The 21,890-nt window shown below is 35.1% G+C and overlaps 1 protein-coding gene across 1 annotated transcript in view; it reads left to right on the top strand.

The window, feature by feature from the left end:
• The first annotated feature begins 1,983 nt into the window (after nt 1-1,983).
• The window catches only part of LOC146145745 (C-Maf-inducing protein-like), a 63,037-nt gene continuing 43,130 nt past the window's right edge, over nt 1,984-21,890 (top strand). Inside the window, exons 1-9 of the mRNA XM_083389477.1 lie at nt 1,984-2,232; nt 3,423-3,637; nt 5,458-5,583; nt 6,719-6,769; nt 7,315-7,386; nt 8,534-8,623; nt 9,619-9,663; nt 11,076-11,138; nt 20,112-20,192. Of these exons, the coding sequence (XP_083245603.1) occupies nt 2,115-2,232; nt 3,423-3,637; nt 5,458-5,583; nt 6,719-6,769; nt 7,315-7,386; nt 8,534-8,623; nt 9,619-9,663; nt 11,076-11,138; nt 20,112-20,192 (861 nt within the window). The 5' untranslated portion in view covers nt 1,984-2,114. The remainder of the gene's footprint in view (nt 2,233-3,422; nt 3,638-5,457; nt 5,584-6,718; nt 6,770-7,314; nt 7,387-8,533; nt 8,624-9,618; nt 9,664-11,075; nt 11,139-20,111; nt 20,193-21,890) is intronic.

Here is a 21,890-nt window from a genome sequence, read left to right as displayed (position 1 = left end):
ACCTCGTTTACAGATCTACTGAAACACATACAACGGGTTTTGTTCATACGAACTTCGACTGAAACCAAAACGGGGATGCCCGACACCATTTTATTGCGATTCCGATACCCGACATTTTGGGCCTATCGGGATCCGATCCTGTTTGGCTTTTTTCGAAATTTCCTTGTTGATTACAAATTCGCTCTGTTAAGCACTTAGCAATATTTACTTGTAGGAAACAAATAATTTGAGTGTACTAAGTATAAAAATATCTTTAAAGGATTTACAACTTTAAATTAAATCCATTTCAAGAAATAGGCTTCTTCATTGTAATTTGAGATGTATTTTTTTCTCAGCGGATATATGTTTTAAAACATCGCATACGCTCATTTTGGTGTTAGGGTTTGCGATTACTCGGTTAGCGTTTGGATTCGGTGGTGTCAGGGTATAAGGACTATTAAATTAGGTTTCCACAGTTTTGCATTTTATTTATGATTTATGCCATCGTTTCTTAATTGGTGCGCTACTACAGGTTGCCAAGTGCACCGTAGGTAGCCTAAATAAAGATTTTTTTAAAGTTTGTTTTTACACTTTTTTGTTCGGCTTGTATAATTGAGAAAATAGTAGTTAAATCAGAATACAACTGTGGCAATTTGAGAAAACAACGGAACGGTTAAAATACAATGGACTCCCGCCATTAGACCGACATGAGAACAAACATCAACGTCGAAAAAAATATATTCGGAATAAGACCGAAATAGGACCATACCTAATAGTTGTCATAACGTCTAAATCGGAACAAGAGCTAAATTGCCAGAATGAAATGGTCGTTCAAAGCACAAAAAATAAACATTGTTTAAAAGGTGTGATGACACACAATGCAAAGGCAATATACAGAAAATAATATTACTTGGCGCAAAAAAAATTTACGAGAAGCGCCGGATTTTTCGCAGTTTTCTTCTTAAAATTGGAAAAAAACACAGTTTGTGGAGAGGGTGGCATGTGCGCAACTTAGTTCTCCATTAACCATATCATAGTGTTCTGATTAAACACAGCCCAAGTCGGCCATAGTAAGTAGCAAATCTTTAGTGGTGGTGTTTTTAAAAATTAAACGCCGCGCGTGGGCGGTAAAGAGCAGATTTCGCATCTGAAAAACCAACAAAGCAAAGCAGCTGAGCTAAAACGTCTCCGTATGCCGAGCAGATATCTCGCTGGATTTGTTTTGTCTCCCAAGCGTAGAGCGTTGCAGCTGTTATTTCGCCCAAACTGCAGTTCGATGCGATTGCCGATAGCCTTACAGTCAGCTTATGGTCCCTGTGCAGTATTTTAGGACTTCTTTTTGGTTTTTGCTGATGTGCGTATATATATAGCCACCATTGTCATTATATTGAGTCTTCGGTATTGATAGAGCCTAATTTATTAACTGATTGTTTGTGTCGCTTTGCAATTTGCATCCATTCTCTTTATGCAAATATTGTCAACTTTATATTTACAAAATATGGCGCTGGTTTAGAATCCTACCACAACGCACATTATTTGAGTTAGGGTGCGGGTTAGCGTTTGGGTTTGGGTAGATTAAACCATATTACTAAATAAAAAGTATAATAATACTTGACCAACTCTCACCCAAACACTAACCGACACTCTAACACACGTATTGCGCGGTAACTTAATAATTGTTTGAACGCTGTGGTAAGATTCTACATCAGTACAACTCTCATGGCTGTGGAAGATGCTTGAAAGCTCATGTTTTGAATGCTGTCAGTTCATTAGACACTCAAATGTTGGAGCTTTAGAAAATAAAATTGGAAGAAATAAATTACTTTTATATAAAGTCCGTAAACATATCTGCTAGATCTAAATAAAATAATTTTGTTCAGCCTTTTTCTGATATTTCTGAACTTTTCTTAGAACTATCTAACTCACAAGTAGCCAAAACTAGTTTATAAAATTGATAAATACATGAAGCTTTGTTCATCTGTGCCCAAAAAATGTCCATTCACCCATTTTTGTATTGCATTGCAGTAAAGTTTTTTGATGAATTTCTATACACCATACTTCAGTGAATAAAGGCACACTCACAATTGGGATTTAGGTTTCTTTGTTGAGGTCTTCCTGAGGAATATCAAAGCAAGATGTCCAAGAAATTTGGAAATCGCTTTTTAGGGAATAAGTTTTCCAGCATGCGAGAGAAGTTTACACTTTCAAGGGAACGAAAAACCAGCCAAAGCCTTAAAGTTAGATCATTACACAGTAAGTGTGCTCAGCTGTCTGTTGTTTAGTTGTTTTTACAATTTAAAATACAACGTTTTATAGAAGAAAACAAGCTTAAAATAGTCTACAAGTCTTTTATTCAATGAAAAAGCACTCAACGTATTACAGTCTAATTACAATAACAAAATGTCAAATTTTAAATTGTAACCAAAGCAAACTGTTTTAAAATACTATTGTCAAAAGTTATCCATAATCACTGTTTTTAGTTTAGCATAACATAACTTTCTTTCATTCTTTATAATTCATCAATCAAACCTTATTATCAACAGCATAAAAGCATTGACCATCACGTTGAAATGTTTTAAAAATAAGTTTTATATTTTTCTAAATTTATTTTTTGTTGTAAATTGGTTTTCATGTATGATTCATTTTAGGTATTAGTTTAAACAATAAATGTTTTTCATGCCATTTACATAAGAAGTTAAGTGCATTTTAGTGTATAGAAAACATTCCTAACTTTCATGTTTATTTGTGCTTAGCCAGGGTGTTAATAGCTTATGACATTGTGTTAAAGGTCAGGAAAAGACCATTTGTCTAAGTTAACTGTTACTCTTGCATAGCTGTGTCTATGCGTCAATAATTTATTATTTCACTCAGCATTAAAATGACATCCTGACAAAATTGATGTGTAGATTTTAAATTATTAAACTTAAAACTCATGGTAAAATAATATATGTATTTTAAAAACACAAATAAACCTATTTTTTGTAGTTCTTATGTTTAGAGGATTATTAGTTTTTAACTGGATCTGCTCATTTATAAAAAGTTTTTTGGGTGGACTTTTGAATCATGTGTACAAAATGTTATTGTTCCGTAGTACAGTAGCTGGCCCCGTAAACCTATTAAAATGTCACAGCATCTGAAGGAGTAAATTGCAAATGTGGGTGTTGAGTTTTCCTCTAACTACCAAATTTGATCTGTATTGTGGTATCGGCGCCATAAAAAGTCTCTAAAGCAACAATTTCCTTTATTTGGCATTTTAAAATTCATTACCATTTCCCTTTCTCATTTGACTAAAGCAAAGCTGTCATATGGTATCTAATCCAATCATGTTACTTTTTGCTGAAACTATCAAAACGTCATTTTCGCAATGAATTATTATGTATATGACATCCCTATTTGCCGCTATTAAATTCTGCTTCAGCGTCATTGCTAATTGCGTTTTATAGACGAAAAGCAAAAGCTGAACAGCAGTTTGCCAGATATTTCTGGCCTGGAAACAAGCACCAAATACTATCTCTTCACTGATGGCGACGTCCAGATTCACTTGCTAGGGAAGGGTTCCACCGGCGTTTTCAGCGACCTGATGCAGTCCATTGGATCGATTCGGTCGTGGGAAAACCACCACATTCACCTGAACGACGATGGAATTTCGTCTGAAAATGTAGGATTCTTTTAAATTGGTTGTTTTTACTGAAAATTGACTGATATAAGTTGCTTTTTTAGTTGATACCCAATTTTTCGATACCAATAGCGATTTTTGGATATATCTAGGTATGGTAACAATTTTAATTAGTTAAAAAAATGCAAATTACATTCAGTTTTTCTGTCTTTTAAATTATACAAATATGTTTTGTATTTTACCTTGGCATGATGCCAAACACAGTAAACCAAAGTAAAACTTTCAGCCATGAAAATGAAAGCAATTAACAAATTTACAATTGTGAAAAAATAGGAAATTTATTTATTTTTGATAACATGCTATCTAAGATTTCATACCAAATATACACATAGCGATGTGTGTGGATAAGATTAATTTTGTCCAATATTGGTCGTTATATAGTTTTCACTGGTCGGACTTTTACAACTAGTTGTTATCACCTAACTGGAAAACGAGACCTCAGTTGTAGCCAACGCCATTAAACGTTAACAACCAAATTATGATCTACAAGCAAATAAAAAAGTTGGTATATGTTCTTCATAAATAAATTAGAAAATTTAGTAACATGCCAGATAATTGAAAACGCCCAAGACAGGTAGAAAACAGTAACAATTATATCATTACAAAATAATTATATATGTGTTTTCACCAATTGGTCCCTGTCCTTTTCTTTTTCCTCTTACAAACTATAGTTATAAGCCAGGGGCGGGTGACTTTTCCAGTCGGCGGGCCGGTTATGGTAAAATAAAGTACTTGGCGGGCCGTATTCCTGAATCGATACATTAATCGCGTATTTATCCACATATACAAGAAATAAAGCGTATTTTGTTGTACTGTTTTAAACGCAGCAACACTTTCATTACACAGCAAACATACTGTATTTTTGCCGAATTGAATGAAAAAGTAAGTATCTGGGCATTTAATCCTTTAAATTTGCGACACTCCTTGTCAACTTTAAGTTCATTGGCAAAATAGCTTGGCCTATTGTAACTTCTAATTTTACCCACAAAGAAAACAAATAACCAAAGAATAACTATAACAGTCACTATTATTTGAGGTGGAAAGCAAGTAGTGGGGATTGTGGCAGACTGTTGCTGCGGGCCACATTTATAATGTAATCCCGGAAACTAACTGCGGGCCGCCCAAAATCCCGTCGGGCCGTATGTTGCCCACCCCTGTTATAAGCAGTATTTTGTACACATATTTCTTAAAAAATACCGTCCTGTTAAATTCTGGCTACATAGATGGCTGTTTGCAGTGGCCAATACTGAAATATATTTTTTTTTATTTTACTTTAATTTGTACAGCATGATTGCTTGAGTGATAGGTGCCGACCCTCAAGCATATCCCAGAACAGTTATTCTCACCCTTTTATGGCTTACGGCATCCCTCAAAAATAATAAATAGATTTCCGGCACCCCAACTGGAATTTTGAATATTTTAGTGAAATGTCACTGAATATTTTAGTGAAATGTCAAGTACTGGAACAACACAACCCGAAACATGTAGGAAAATGTTATTTGGCATAATGGTCTTCATTCCTGCACAAATAGTTGTATCAAGAAACTTGCCAATTGAGCAAATATCAGATTCTTAAAAATTCTCAAATACCTATCAGCACCCTTGAGCATTAGAAATGCCACATTAGGCGCCCTGTTCCCTGGTTGAAAACCACTGTCCTAACAGTTAAATAAGCAATGTTATATTTATTTCAACGTGTCACAGCATTTACCAAGTAAACAAGCACCATGATAAAGGGCAAACCAGGACAGAGATCAAACACGAGCTTTGTGCTAATTCTGTCTTGTCTTATTTGGTTGCAGCCTTCCGGAATTCTGGCGACGCAGATACCTTACACATCCATAGAGCAGGTTCTGAGTGTTGATTTCGCCAAAGGACCAAACAGCTATCTAAAAATCACCACCAACACAAAGTCCTATCTATTTCAGGTGTGCCTCTGTCATTATAAGAAAAAAAACTATGTAATCTTTGAGAGATGGAAATTTGTTTTTATTTTGTGATTTATTTACAGATATATTCTGTTTATCATTAAATATGAGAAATTCAAAATTGTAAAAAAAAATTTAAAATAGGTTAATTTAAGTGATATAGATTAGGAATATTTTAAGATATACAGTAGAAATATATAAGGTTTCATCCATCCAACAAGTAGCCCAAGCCAATAAAATATTATAAATGCATTTATTTCTATCCAAATATGCCCTGTAAATGTTCATCAACTATGCATTGTAGTGAAAACAAAAAAAAAATATTGCACTAAAAACAGAAAAAAAACATTAAAATTAAAAATAAAAATATCTGAATTTTGTGACGAACTGACAAATGATTAAACATATGTGGCTGAGGCTCATACATCCTGTCTTGCTTTAAAGCGTTTGGTGAGAAGTGCATAACAAATACTGCGGAAATGTGTTTCAGCTAAATGCTGGCCGTCCCAACAATATTGACACATGTTATATTAGTTTTATGCATGTAATTTAGTCAAGTTTTGATGTTCAGAATCATATTATGTGGTTGCATTGTTGTAGAACAACAACAGTTGTTGTATACACTTTTCATTTACAACCTTTGTAGAACCTTGCTGCTTCTTAAGATTTGTACTTTTAATTCATGTCCTAAACCTGGTAATGAAACTTTCTAGTATATGTTTCATGAATTATATACTTAATATAAAACATTATTTGTATAATCCTTAAAAAAAAATTTTTTTTTAACATTTTAAGTGTTAAATTTATATAATCTCAACAACAAAGATTTTTTTTCAATTAACAAATTGATAGTTTACATGAAGTATTCTATTTAAAGGTATTTTAAGAAGGTGCTAAAATGACAATTGTTCCATTAAAATACTTTGATCTTTCATTCACCTTTTTTTAAATTACTTTCATTGTTGTTTTACCTTCATGCATCACTGAACCCTTGTAGTTCAGCAATCAGCCTCGAAAAGCGTCATTAAGAATTTCTCTTGGGTGTATGTTTAGTTTTTTGTTACCAGTCTTGCCTTGCATAATGTTGTTTTGCATACTAAGGTTTGCCACATATACAGATTTTTTTTGCTTTTAGGCACCAGACGCATATCAGCGTGACCGGCTCCTAACCTCAATTATCTGGAGGGTATGTTGTCGATTTTTTATTCATTTGTGAATTTATAATAAAGCGACAGAATTTGCATTCATGGGCCTTTGCACTAACCACTAAATATCTTTACATAACTTATTGTACCAAAAGAACAATTGATATTTAAAGTATTCTGTTATGATTTTTTTTTAATTTTTTTAAAAAGATATATTTTTCTAGCTTAAATGGGGTAAAAAGTGGAAATAACCTTGATAAGTAACTGTAGAGTTTGTTAGTTTCTTTTTTAAGCATGCAAACAAATATTTTGTTTTGTAAAGTAACAAAATTTGCTTTAATGGCCACTAAATTCTGTTTATTTGTTCCAATTTATTTTTTTTTAAAACAACAACAACAAATATTTCTATATAACTCAATTGAGGATAAAAAGCACAAATCTTCCATAAGCATATTTAAAGACTGAATTAAAAAAAAAACTATTAAGAAAAAATGCTTTACTTGTTAAAAAGTGTCCCAGCTTTCCCAACATTTGCAACCATTTTCCAGCCGCATCTACTTAACTTCTCACTGTTGTTTGGTTCCAGATGGCTGTGCACAAGAGTACAGGGACCCTCTACGCGGCCACTCAGCCAGAAGCAATGGTGCTTGAATTAGAGGTAATTCCTTGCATATTAGGTTACCAGCTGTATTAATGTTTTGTGTTGGTTTATATGTAGTGTTTCATTGGTTCATCTCTTGTCAATATATTGTAATATCAGTTCCAAAGTGTTTGGTTATGTTGTATTGGTATAAGACTGTCTTATTTTAAAGTAAATGTATTAAATTGTCTTTTTTTGTCAACACATTGTAGTATCAGTTCTAAAATGTTTTCTAGTGGTTTATTGGTTGCTGGTCCATAATTCTGCCACTTTTTACAGCAACTAAACATTTAAAAAAATGAAATAGCAAATAAATATGGGAGAATTAATACAATACTAATACTTGACCCACCCAAACGCTAACTCGCAGCCTAAACCAAATGGTGTTAGCAACATAAATCCCGCGACGAAAATTTGGTAAGATCCTACACCAGTTATTGGTATAAGATCGCCTATTTCTTGCTACCTTGCAAATCTAGAAATGTTAAATTATTTAGCCTGGTAGTTTCTATTCAAAGCTTAAAAAATAGTTAATTTAAATTACCGCTTTATGAGAATTTGTGTCTTTCTTTTAATCTCTATTAATGTTGACAGCTGTTTATTTTTGAGAATTTTGAAGTTCTGCTTGTCTGTCCAGATACATTCTTTTGTACCATTACAATGGTGTGTATACTGTTTCAACCACACTGTGGTGTAGGATCAAAACAAGTATAAAGTCAATGACTGTCCCTATACAGCTGGTTACCTGCCAGTGTATATTAATACCTTGTTGTGAGGTGTGTGTTAATGTGAAATCGAACATGCCTTAATGGGTTGCCTGTGTGGTGAAAGTTCTCGGAAATTTGCATGTTATTTTTGTTCACGGTGATGCTATGGGCCATTATAACACAGGAAATTAACGCTACAACAGGATTGTGTTATTATTAACTCCAGTTTTACATAGATACCTACGGCGCGTCATTGTATTTCAAATATAGAGGTAGAGCAAAAAGCCAAATTACCTGTAAATAGTTTTTATTTGCATTCCTAGTCTTTATATGCCAATGTATTGACCTTTCCTAACGCAACGCCCCAAGTTTATGGCACAAAAATCCTAAGTGACCTAACTTGAATCTGAATGGCTTATTGTTTTTATGACGTGATTACACAATTCTGTTTACCGCAGTCACTCGTATCAATGACTCTGGGATCGATGCTCTACGTAGACGACACCCACCGAGTGCTACTTGACGTCGCTTCAAAACTCTTAACGCAGGTCAGACATTACCTCACCATCGGCAAAGATTTTAACGCCGTGTTAAACTTAACAATGTTTGTACAAGATCGGAAAAAATGTATATTTAAAAAAAAAATTTTTTTTAATTGCAAGAACACTCAATAAATTTAATGATGAAAATAACGGCCAAAATAGACGTTAAAAGTGACATGCTTTATTTTCAAACGTTTCGGCAATTTCTAATGCCATCATCAGTGAACTCAATAAATTAATACTGAAAAAAAATATGGTATCATATCAACATAAATATAGAAATTCCTACAAACACCTGTATGTGTTGTTACATGTAAAAGAAAGGTCCTTGTTAAGAATGTTCCCCCTTGCAACCCTAAGTATTTATATCCAGGGGCCAGCAAACTTCATAGTGGGCTGGATATCTAAATTGCCTGACAATCACAAACTGGATATGAAAATTAGTTTTAAACTTTGGTGTTGATTTGCTTTAATTGAAGGAAATAAAAAAAAAAAAAAATAAACTACTAAAAAATGTAATGAGTGTTTTTAACTGTTGCCCTTTTTCATCTTTCACCAAGCTTCGTTTAAAACTGTATTTAGTTTGAAAATCTGACAACATTTAAACCATAGTTTGTATTTTCCAAAATGAGATTTTAACAATTGCATGAAATGTAATAGCTTTACAATAAACTTATTTCAATATAAATGTCTTCTTTTATTATAGGTTAAAGGCTAAATTTGTTATACTTTTTAAATTGTGTAATGAAATACATAACATTGTTTTTCCGATTTAAATTCCAACAGATATGGTACTGCAAAGTACAGATCTGACGAAATATAAAAAAATTATTGCCTGAATCAATTTGATTTTATAGTTTCTCGCAAAAGCTTTATATGGGTTAAGTGGGCTATCGACTGAAATTTTACTGGAAGCTGTAAAAAAAGCCTGACTGTTTTGTCTGACGTAATTTTATCTTGCTGTTCACTAACTTGCATAACCTTTTTTGTCTGAACTACAGAAAGCTGATCTCCTAAGTGGAATTTCAAGAGAAAACCTAATTGCGGTGAGTAAGAAACTAATTTTTTTTATAGATGTTGAAAATCATACAATTAATCTTTATTGGCAAACAGTGTACTGTACAGTCCAGTACATTTTCATTTGTGTGTATGTTGTGTTGTTGTCTTTGGGTAAAAATGTGTTTTGGGCAAAATGCCTTTTTTGGGTAGAATGCCTTTACTTGCCTTAAGTCATTTAGACAAAGTCATTTAGACAAATGTCTTGAATTTGACTTTAGCCTTTTACATAACTGGGCATATGTTAAGGTGCTTTAATAAAATATTTGTTTTCAGTAAAAGGTTATTTAGGTCAATTATATTATGTAATAATTGTTAACTAGCTAATTTTTCATTTTTAATGTTTGTTGACAATGCTGTGATTTGAAATTGACTTGCACTAATTACTTGTACTTGTACTTGACTAGATATTTCTTGAAATTGACTTGACTTGAGACTTAACTTATTTTGCAAATGATTTGACTGAGATTTAGTCATTTCACAAACGACTGGAGTTATTTTGAAATGACTTGTTTACAACACTGATGTTTGGCGATCTCCGAATCCCGTTAAACAGTGTAAATAAAAATGTGGCCTAGGAATTGAATTGAGTTGATGGGCTTGTTGCATTATGGAGAATATCTTGATATAAGGAATGTTGATGGCCTGCAGGTATTTTGCGATGTTGCTCACTACACACGTGCAATTATTTATCGTGCGTATGCGTCAAGTCTGCATTGTCAACATCGTTAATCCGCCATGTGTGGTTTACTCGATCCTTTTCTCACCGTCGGCGCCACACAAGGATGCTTTTGCAGGAAGTTTGTGTTGTGGCCAATGCAATTAAATCAAAGTTGTTAATCTCAGAAATTAAACAAAGAATGTACATAGTAAGAATATCGATGCCTATACATAAGTAGGTATATATCATTTTAAATCTTTTGAATACCTCTATATTTGTTTTTAACATTGAGTAAGGAGATATTTAATGCGTTTAAAATAAAACCTACTGCTGTATGGGCTTTAATTTTCTTTATTTCTTTTCCAAACAAAACAAAAAAAAAATCAATTTTATACGATTTATGGATTTAGTGCATCAGGTCTCATCGCAAAATTGCAGGCTGAAATGAGAAAGTTCATTTTTTTGAGATTGAGCGATTGCAAATCTGATACGCTCCACTTTTCATGCTTGCAACATTAGTCGTTGCAGAAAGGAGAAATTGCTTCCTTTCGTCTGTAAAGTGGATGTAAATATTTCTTAGAAGTGGTCGAAATGTACACAAAACAATGGCAGCTTTCCTCTAAAAGAGCTTTTGAATTTCTTTGTGTTGTATGTATACAGACCGGGGTTGTAATTTACCACATGTTGTATCAATGCACAAGACTAATATCTTTATTTTATTTTGTGTTTTTGTTTGTTTAGGCTCTTGGGCCTTTAGTGGAGCAACATCAGCCATCCACAGAAATATGCACATTCTTCACAAAGGTGAGTTTGAGCTGAATATATTTTAGCTTCCAGTCGTTTTAAGCAATATTTTAGTGTATTCCTTATTTTTCTGTTTTGTTGTTTTTGCATGAGCTGCTTGTGTATGTATTTTTTCTCAGAAAATAGTTAGATAAGCTAAATGTTTGAGTTACAAATGTTTTTTTTTTCTAAATTGTTTGCTGAATGAAAGTGTGTGCGGTATGTGAAAAAGTTTAATTCAACATTTTAAATTTTGCATACGATTAACTTTAAAATGTTTGTTCACCAGGCAGTATTTTTTATCACCACACCAGGGCAGTATTTTGAGTCTAAATAAAGCAATGACCCAGGGTTTTATGAGCTTGCATTTTACAAAGAATAAAAATACATTTTTTTTTATTTTTTGATATTTTTTCGTTTTGTTGATGTTGTTTATGGATTTTTTGAAACGACACAGTGTATTTTGTTAAAAGAAAAAACATACAATGTCCACAACGGACGTTTGTATTGTGTTAGGTTTCACAATGCGGTTGGTGTCTCATTATTTTAGCATAGGACCAGCATATCTATGTTAGCAGAAAGGCTTTATACACTTATTGGCCAACCTATGCTATTAATTGGGGCTAAGGCTAAGCGATATATCAGTTATTTTTTAGGTCACAATTATCAAATGTTTAAAGCTAGAGGTTCCTTTTAGCAGTTTGCAGAAACAAAACAAAAATATCGGACTTTTTTAGCCTTTTTTATTATTATTCTAAAGCTTTTGGGAAAGACACAATTGCTTTTTATACATCCTCGGCAATAAACATAGCCGGTTCATAAAAATATAAAAAAATATGCAAAAAACAATTAAAAATAGATTTATGCAAAAAACAAACAAAAATAGAGAGTCTTCTGGCTTGTTTTGCGTCACCTATTGAACTGCTTAGATTTGTGAATCTTACACTGAAAATTTTGACAAATTGTAGTTTAATTTAGACAAGCTTTTGTAAAACAGGTCAAGGTAGATTGTGTTTTTTCTAATACCTTTTCCAATTCGAATGACCGTTCCAAGCATTTTCATAAAACCGCGCTTTCACCTATCAGCTGTTTTTTCTCTCTGTTAACCTGCCGGTAGAACCTCTACAAGGTTTTCGAGCTTGCAAACCTTGCGTAATCGCGAAAAAAATTGTGTTAAAGTTTTAAAATGAAAAGATGCGTGCTGTATTTTTGACTGTTTAACTTCGATGCACCTGTAACTGAATGTACAGCAAGGTTTTCGAGTGGCCTTGTAAACCTTCAAATCACGCTTTTACCTATCAACGACACAAAAGCGTAGAAACTCTTTTGTCTCTATGTTAACCCGCCAGTGTAGCACCTCTCTGCAAGGTTTTTGAGCTGCAACCTTGTAAACTAGCGTAATCGCGAAAAAAATTGTGTTAATTAGCTTTAAATTGGCAGGCTTAAGTTTTAAAATGAATAGATGCGTGATGTATATGAACGACAGAAAAGCGTAGACACCCTTTTCCTCTATGTTTACCCGCCAGTGTAGCACCTCTCTGCAAGGTTTTTCAGCTGCAACCTTGTAAACTAGCGTAATCGCGAAAATAATCGTGTTAATTTGCTTTAAATTGGCAGGCCTAAGTTTTAAAATGCATGGATGCGTGATGTATTTTTTAACGTTTTACTACGATGCACCGGTAACTGAATGTACGGCAAAGTTTTCGAGCGGCCTTGTAAACTGAAAAATCACGCTTTCACTTTTTTTTTGTTCATCAACGACAGAAAAGCCTAGAAACCCTTTTTCTCTATGTTTACCCGCCAGTGTAGCACCTCTGCAAAGTTTTTGAGCTGCAACCTTGTAAACTGGCGTAATCGCTGCAAACGAAACAAGCAAAAGCAATCGTTGTCGCTGAAATCGTTTCCTGAAACCAGGTCGTCTGTGGTTATTTTGTTGCTGTGAGCCAACACGGCTCAAGGCAGTCGGGCTTGATGCCCAAATCCGATGACCCCCTGACCCCCTCGTTTCGCACCTTGCTTATGACGTCACCCGTGGTCGCAGACCCGAAAAACCGCGACGAAATTGGCCTTCTCTTTGTCTTGCTCTTTTCCGGTTTGGTTTGGTTTGGTTTTGCGCTGGTTTTGGAACCGGCCGAAGTGTTGTTTTATTTTGTAGAAAAAAACACAGAGTTTTGCCTGAATTTTTTGATGGTTGGCAATTTAATTGTTGTGGTTTCGTTTTTCTGGACCTTGTAAGTTATACTTTGCAAAAAGTTGCTTTAGAATGCAGAAAAACGTGTTTTATTACAATATTTAATTTAGAATAAAATCCCATATAAAGTTCCCTGTCTTGTTCCGTTTTATCCGATCATTTCAAAAAGTAAGGAAAGAAAAAAAAGCCGAAATAAAAGTGCGGCTAGTTTTCCATCAAAAGCGAGGAAAAATTCCAAGTCAAAAACGAAAACAAATAAAAAACGTTAAAAATATAGGACTTATCGCGTTTAAACCATCCGATGAATCACAAGGACGCTTACATTTTAAAGCGAAATATTTTTTTACGTTCAAAGCGGGAAAAAGTGCCAAACCAAAAATAAGAAAAAGGCAAACAAAAAAAATCTAGTCCCCTATCGCGCATTTCACAAGGACGCCATTGTCTTAAATGAACTCACGCCTTGTGTCGTATCCCATCCTTTCGACTTATCTCCGACACCAAAACATCGCGATTTCGCGCCTCGCGTTTTGCTATGTGCAAGAACCGACTTGCTCGTTTCTGTAATCTCAAGATCGCGAAAATTTGAGGCCGCCTTGGTGTCATGTTTTGTTTACATTCAAACCGAGAATAAGAAACGACGCCCATAACAGGTTTGCGTGTTTGTTTTGTGGTACACCTCCTGATCAACAAAAAATGCGGACTCAACAAACCTAAAAAAAAATAAAGTTTCTAAAAAAATGTGAAAAAATACCCTTTTTAAAAAACACGTGAAAACAAAAATGAACTTTTTAAAAAAACAGGCGAAAACAGCACGTAATTCACACATTTATTGATGTAAACAATATTTTTAATTGGCAAAATACGGACGGTTCAGCAGCTAAATCAGGGGTTGTTAATAGGGATGTTCAAAGTAGAATACCAAGGTATTCTAGAATAATAGGTTTCGAATCTAGAATAACGAATCCAGAATAGCGAATCCTAGTATATTTTTATTAAATTATTTAACCTCAATTTTGTTTGGGGAATGGATTAATCTTAATCTACCCCACAGGGCCCACAATAACAGCAATAAATCGCCCAAACAATTTTCTAACATATGTACATTATAATAAAAAAAATCTCCCATATGCATTCTTAACAACTGTCATTTGAAGCAGTTCTGTAAACTGTATTATGTCAACTGTCGAGGTTGTTGCCAAAACTTATATTTTTGCCAATAGTGAGTACAATGCAACACAGCACACAGAAGTCTTAAGCAATTCGGTCCTGTTTTTAAAGCATTGGTGGGTTTTAGTGCTTCTTTTTTGACTAAAATGATCTGTTATGCAGTCAAATAATGTACTGCAAAGAATGTAAAGTTACTATTGACATAACGAATACTTGACAATTACGCTGTGCATAACTGCATAACCTCTCTGAATATTGACCTAAAGTAACCCTATAGCGCATTTTGTGGACGGCCAGCACGTTTTACAACGTAATATTACTTTTGCAACTTAACGCATTTAGGGAAATTGCGAACTCCACACCAGACATTACACGTTAGTCGCTCGCCCAATAATGCTTGATTGACACCTAATTATTAGACGAACGTTATCGAGACGAGGTAATTGGTCGCCCGAAAAAACGCTGACACTGCACTACGAGGCTACGTTTAAAGCAAGCACTATAAATGTTTCGCCGCAGTGACATGCCAACTTACCGCACGCGTTTGTACAATTAGGCGAATCGGCGGTAAAACATTAAATTATATCGGTTCCAATTACCCGAAATAAACGGCAGAATTGGATTCGAATCCCATCTGGATTCGAATCCAAGGATTCGATATTCTACTTTGAACATCCCTAGTTGTTAAACTTTTTAACTTGTTTTTACCGCGGACGCCTAATTTTTTTTTGTTTCGCGTGGACCAAGAAATTTACACAAGTGGGTTTGATCACTTCCTAAATATACAATAGTTTTTCAATTTGGCCTTTATGGATCCCTAAAATTAGTTCGCGGACCCCAGTTTAAAAAAAAATGGGTGTACCCCCCAGTTTTTTTTTAGTTTAAGTCGAGGTGTACCCCGTCGCTTCAATCGCTCGAATCGCTTCTCCTTTAACGAGGTCACAGTACACCGACCAAGTTCGCAGTAAGAAGGCGACGAATTTTAAGACAGTTTGTCTAGAAATGTAAACATTTTGCCAAATTGTGTCTGGGTGATCGCGTAGGTTTTTTAATATCGCCTAACCGCTCCAATCGCTTCCGTCGCCCCCGTCGCTCCAATCGCTTCCCCCTTAATTCGACGAGGTCACAGCACAACGAGCAAGTTCGCAAGTTCGCAAGTGATCGCAGCGAGAAGGCGACGTCAAGCGCTAATCGCGTAAACAAACACCCGACTGAAGTTGTGACGCACGCGCGTATTACAAGCGCGGCTTCGGCCCTCTTTTGTGGCCGCTTCCAAAGAGCCACATTTTTCTGTGCGTTTGTTTTATGGCTGAAAAATAAAAATTAGAAAATGTTTTCGTAAAGGTAACTAAAATTGTGCTGCATCAGTGACATAAACGTTGTTGGCCTTAAAAAATACCTTAAAGAATTTTTTTTGAAAGTAAAATATTCCATTTGGCCTTAATTTCCCGCTTTAAAGATTAGCTAATATATTTGCTCGAAAAAAAAAATCCGTTTGAAAGACGAAAAAAAAAACATTAAAAAAAAGCTTCTTAACGAACGAAATTGAATAAAAAATACTAACTTCATACAAAACAATAATTTGCAAGAAAACAAAACGGTGGCTAAACGAGCAAATAAAAAATAAAAAATTGTAAATTCATCCGCAAAAAATTACAATATAAAAAAAATTGTTCCTTAACTGTTTTTCAAGTCAAAATTAGCCTTCAGCCTTCTTTGCTGAAGTCAAATACTAAAACGAATTGTGAATCAAATGCTAAACACAATCGATTTATAAATGAGTAAAGCTCTTGGCTGATTCGATATGGCGAGACGGTTTTACCGTTTGACCGACTTTGCTGAAACTAGATCAAAAATAGCCGAGAATCGATGTTTGGGCGCGTCTTGTTTCACCACAAGAGTGCAATAACTCCCCAAGGGATGGAAAAAGTGACTCACGTGTTTTTGCGCAAAAAGTCGCACGACTTTGCGGCTATAGAGACTGTTTTTAGACGTTTTAGTGTTTATTGTTTAGCTTTGAAAGGGTAGCCTTTATAACAGTGGTTCTCAACCTTCTATGGCTTGCGGCAGAAATAATAAATAGATTGCGGCGCCCCTACAGGATTTTTCCGTAGGTAAATCACTAGAATGTCGCAATAAACGGACCTGGAACAACACAAAACAACTCTGTACAATGTAGGAAGTTTTAATTGAATTTATTCCACTGTAATATTACACAAAAATTTCTAAAAGTTGAGCAAAAATGAGATTTTTAAAGATTTTCAAATATCTCTCGGCACTCTTGGGCTTGGGCATTATAAATGTCACCCCTGGGTGCCGCGGCACCCCGGTTGAGAACCACTGCTTTATAAGCAGGCCCTGAATTCGCCATTCCTTTGTTGAAGTGTAATTTTTGCCCAGAATCATGTTGCCAAAATTGCTTTTTGTAATACGTAATAAGAATTTCAAATCCCATACAGAGGTAGGTGTCAATTTGAACGTTTCGAATAACTCTATATTCATTCATATTTGCTTTAAAATATGCCTTTACTATATTCGTGTTTACGCTATTGTGGCACCGTAATCCTCGAAAACAAAAACAACCCGGTTGCCCTTGAGACTTGGAGACTAACTTCGTACATATCTCGGTTTGCTGTGTTCTGATTTTGGTTTTAGTATTATTGGGTTTTGCAAACATGGTTACCGTAAACTGCTAGGGTATGTGTGGCCTTGAAATTAGGCAGAATGGCAAAAAACCTTTACAATCTTTACCATTAAAATTGGATTTTTTACCCCTAAAATACTACCTATATTTTGCAACGAACTGCGCGTACTTGTGTCAAAAGACAGTCCCACTATGGCCGAGTTCGCGAGTTCGAACCTCACTGCAGAATAGATTTTTTAACTTTGCTTGTCCTTGCTTGCTCTACAATCCTAAATATGCGATATGTTATTTGAAAGATGGCGTAATATTTTAGGCCTACTACTGCAGCGGGGCTATAAGATACGAGTGTATTTGTAGTCATTTAGATACCATGACTCCGTAAAGGATTGGGAAAGATTTTCAAAGACATTCGCTGCTTTAGAAGCTACCCCTGCATAAACATTCTTAATTTTTTTTCCGGACGTCATTGAGTTTTACAAAGTGCCGTTTAAAAACAATAATTTTAACTATTATTGTTTTTGTGTTGAGTCTGTTGACCATGGCATCCATACTGTTTGGTTTTCGAACCTTCTTCAAATCACGTCGACCAATCCCATTTTAGGTCACTATAAAGCGACCAAAAGTATTTTTTGTTTTGTTTTCGAACTATCTTTAAATCACGTCGATTGAACCTACAGTATATTCGGTTTTCGAGAAAATCCACAAATTTGCTTTGAAACGCCTTGAAATTTATTTTGTTTTTTTTTGCCTAAATTTGTGTAGCGTCCCAGTCTCTGTTCACCCCGTCGTTCTGGCTTGGGTAATGTTGTTGTTATTTGTGGCGAACGGATAGACTCGTGATCGATTTTTCATGGCGTTTATCACGTGCACAGCTTGCTTCATGCTGTGTATTCCGCTTATAAATAGACAGCGCTGGTCACGACGCCTATTCGGTCGTCTAAATTCGGAACACGCCAGACGACCTCAAAATGGAAGGGTCTTTAACCGTATCACTGCGGGCACCCTGCCATTTTTCCCTAGGAAACATCGGTTTTTTTGCGCAGTAAAATACTAAAATTATTACTTACACTTATACTATAAAAATTAGTCTTACACCATAAACTGAAAAGCTAAAAATGTTAACCTCCTGCCGATGCGCAGTTCAACTCTGGTTGCCCTACCTCCAGTTGTAGCACCAGCTCCTTAATGGTGATCGGTTGTGCCGAGGACTGGGTCTGAACAATTACTGAAATTTCAGGCTTTCCCGACCTTTCGATGTGGAATATTAACTTATGATGATACAAATTCGTAATCGTCTTAATCAAGATGATGTCGATTTACTCAAGTTTTTTGGCTTGGACATTTATTGACAAAAAAACATTGTCTTTAAAGAATTAAAATGACCAGAGGCGCTGTGTTTTTGATTTATATTACCATGCCTGGTAGCAACAGTTTATAATAAACAACATTGTCTACTGACGAGCCCGCTTCGCCAAGATTGCTTTTGCCTTATGGACGACAAGTGTTAATGGAGCACGCTTTCTGGCCGTCGCTCCGACAAATCACAGTTGATGTGAAGAAAACCATGAAACGAAAAAAGTCAACTGCATTAAGACCATCGACCGACTTGGCACCCATTTCGGTTTCGAGGTTTATTTTAACCCACTTCCTCGTTTCGCAACCCAAACAACGTGCGCTGATCCGCCCGCCTGATAACTCTCCGCCGGGCGATACGTGCCTTTGTGACGTAAGCAAAACATGCCTTATGACGTCACAACCAACACTGCTGCATGATCAACGAACGCGAAAATGCAATTGAGCTAATTGGACAGTGTTAACGCGTATTTTTGGCACATTTTCAAACCGCATAACGCAGCAAATGACGTTGATGTTTTAAGCTAAAGCGTCACCCACTTTTTCTGGTGCTATTCGGTTTTTCGGAATTCGATTATCGCTTGTTGTGTCTGCAGCGTTGCAAAGCCATTAGCCCTTACGCCGAAGTCGTGTCGCAATTCGTGCAGATTTGGATCGGCCGGTTAGGAGAATCGCACTTTTTTAGAAATTATAAAAAAACAGGCATGAAGCAATAGTATTTAGAGATTGGCAAAATGTTATAGGAACAATCTAGATCAATGTTTCTTCTCGTACCCTTTAAGCTTTCATGAAATTGTCTCTTAACCCCTGTCTACAATGGTCGACGAAAGTAAATAAAATTGTAATATTAGGAATTAAACTCAGTGTATTTATAACTTACGTGTTGAATGCTTGCATTCAAAATAATGTAAGTTAAACATACACTTACAACACACAAACAATCAGTCAATTTACTAATGGCTTTTTTGTTGTTGCTTTTACTAAAATACGCAATCTTCACAAATATGCCTAAATAGCGCATGATTTCAAACTGCATGTCGTACCCCCTGCTTTCGTTCTACCCCTGGTTAAGAACCCCTTATCTAGATTTTAGTAAGAATATCAAAGCTATACAGAATTAGGTAGCATTATGAAAGCTTCAAATAAAATTGCGCTCAAAAATTGTTTTTTAAACAATGAGACGCAAACATTTTAATGGAAAGTTTATCACTCGTTTGATCAATAAGGCCGACAATTTGCTTTTCGAAACGCGTTTGTCCTGGAAAAACAAGGAAATACAATTGGTGTATGTTAATTAGTTAGCTCTAAGTGAGGGGTGAGCAACCTTTGTTAGTCGCGGGCTAAACCAACCTTAAAAAGGTCTCTGCGGGCCGTAATAATAAAGTTTAACTAACAATATGCATTACGATACAATGAGTTGGTATAACGTTCATTGTCGATAGTACCTATCTATCTAGGGTTTAGACATTACAACTTTGGGCTGAAAATTTTTTGCTTTTACCTAGTTAAATTAGCCAAAAAATATGAGAAATGGCCTCTTGTAAATTTGGTAAAACAGGTGGCGGGGGGTAGACTGTCCACCCCTGATCTAAGCCTTCAAAATCAGTCAACAAAACAAACGTTTATTTTTCTCGTGCAGCATTTTCGACAATGTCCACGTTCGGTGATCGTCGTCAACAAGTTCACCTCCATCGTACAACAGATCCTCAAGCACACAGTGGTAAGTTCGTGGCTAATCGCGCGTGTGTGAAAGTAGATTCTAATTGATGTTTGTCCGATAATATTGGATCGGATAGCCGATACCAAATACCAAGTGCAAGTATCGCTACTCGTTGGATACTCATGGTAGTATAAGTTCCGATTATAAGTTCCATACGAATTTATGAATTTTAGGCATGATTTGTGATATATTGCAATGATATTTATTTTGAAAGGTAAACTTATTGAAAAAAAATTCTTTTGTAACTATATACTACTGTTTGTAACTATATACTTTTTAGTTACGCTAAGGCAAACTTTTGGCCTAAAATCAAAGAAAAATGCATTTGAACGTTTCAATTTCTTCTATTTTGCTTGTGTCTAGTATTGGCGTCATTTTGAAATCGAATTGCTATATTTTTAACCAAAATATCGGGTATCGATTTCACGATAAATAGTATCGGACATGAATAGTGGCAAGTGGCTGGCTAACGTGGTGTGTGTGAAAGCAGGGTGTCAAGTATAAGGATGTCCGATAATATCGGATCGTAAGCCGATACACGATGTCAAGTTGTGGGATTCGGTTCTCGTCTGATGCTTGGGATAGATTAAATGTTTCAAAAATATAAAAACATGAATTTGCGATGTTATTTGAATTCAGACTAATAGTATAGGTGTCGATTCCATACTAATATAGGAATTTCAGCCGTGTTAATCGACACATTGCAATGATTTTCATCCAAAAAGGCAAATTTACCAAAAAACGTTAGGATAATAATTGGAGGTAACCAAACTGTTCAACGCCAAGGCAAATTTTGGCTAACAACCAAAAAAAAACGCCTGTGAAAGTTTCAGTTTTTTATCTTATTTCGCTTGTTTGACCATAGTAATGACGTCACTTGGAATCGGTATTACGATAAGGTTAGTTTACCGACATGACTTGTATGTGATAAGTAGTTGGTTCCCCGCATGAGTTGTGTAAAAACCCAATGTTCGATCGTATGGCAAAGAAAAATGAGGTAAAATTTTAAGAAATGATTTAAGGCTTTTTAATCATGTTGAAATACATGCAGTGCTATTACATTGATTTTACCGATATAATGTACATAACAAATATTTCCATTGTCTGATTTATCTGACTAGTAATAAGCTCTACACATTTATGTTGATGTTCCTGATTTTGCAGCTCATTTGTGTTGGGAGTTTGCAGTGTTGTAAACAAGTAATTATGGAATGATTTAAGTCCCAGTCAAGTTATTTGAAAAATAAGTCCAAATCAAGTCTTTTGTAAATATAGCAAGTCAAGTCTTTCCATTTAAGCCAATATTGTAGCGAATCAACTTCAAGTTATGTCATTGACATAAAACTGTTAAACTATTAAAATTGTTGTTTAACTCGTCCGATTATGAGCAACAATTCAACTAAAAATAACACAAACGCAATATACAGCAATCAAATTGTTTAACGTTCCAAACTAGAGATACATTTTATTGACAACACTTAATGTAATCCCAAGCTATTTTACAAAATGACTTTAGTCCAGGTCAAGTCTTTCGTCCAAAATACTTAAGTCAACACTTTTTATAATTCAGCACTTTTTATTGATAAGGCGGCCTCTCATTTGCTAAATTAAAGAAAAAAAGCCAGTCGACTGATATCATAAAAGAAAGGCCTTCGTCCTAGGAAAAGGCTCGTTGTTTTATATTTCAGTCCACCCTTG

This window comes from Ascidiella aspersa, chromosome 5, assembly GCF_963924565.1.
Source record: "Ascidiella aspersa chromosome 5, kaAscAspe10.2, whole genome shotgun sequence".
NCBI classification, from domain to species: Eukaryota; Metazoa; Chordata; class Ascidiacea; order Phlebobranchia; family Ascidiidae; genus Ascidiella; species Ascidiella aspersa.
The sequence above is the reverse complement of the archived record's forward strand: the minus strand, read 5'-3'. Positions and strand labels throughout refer to the sequence as shown.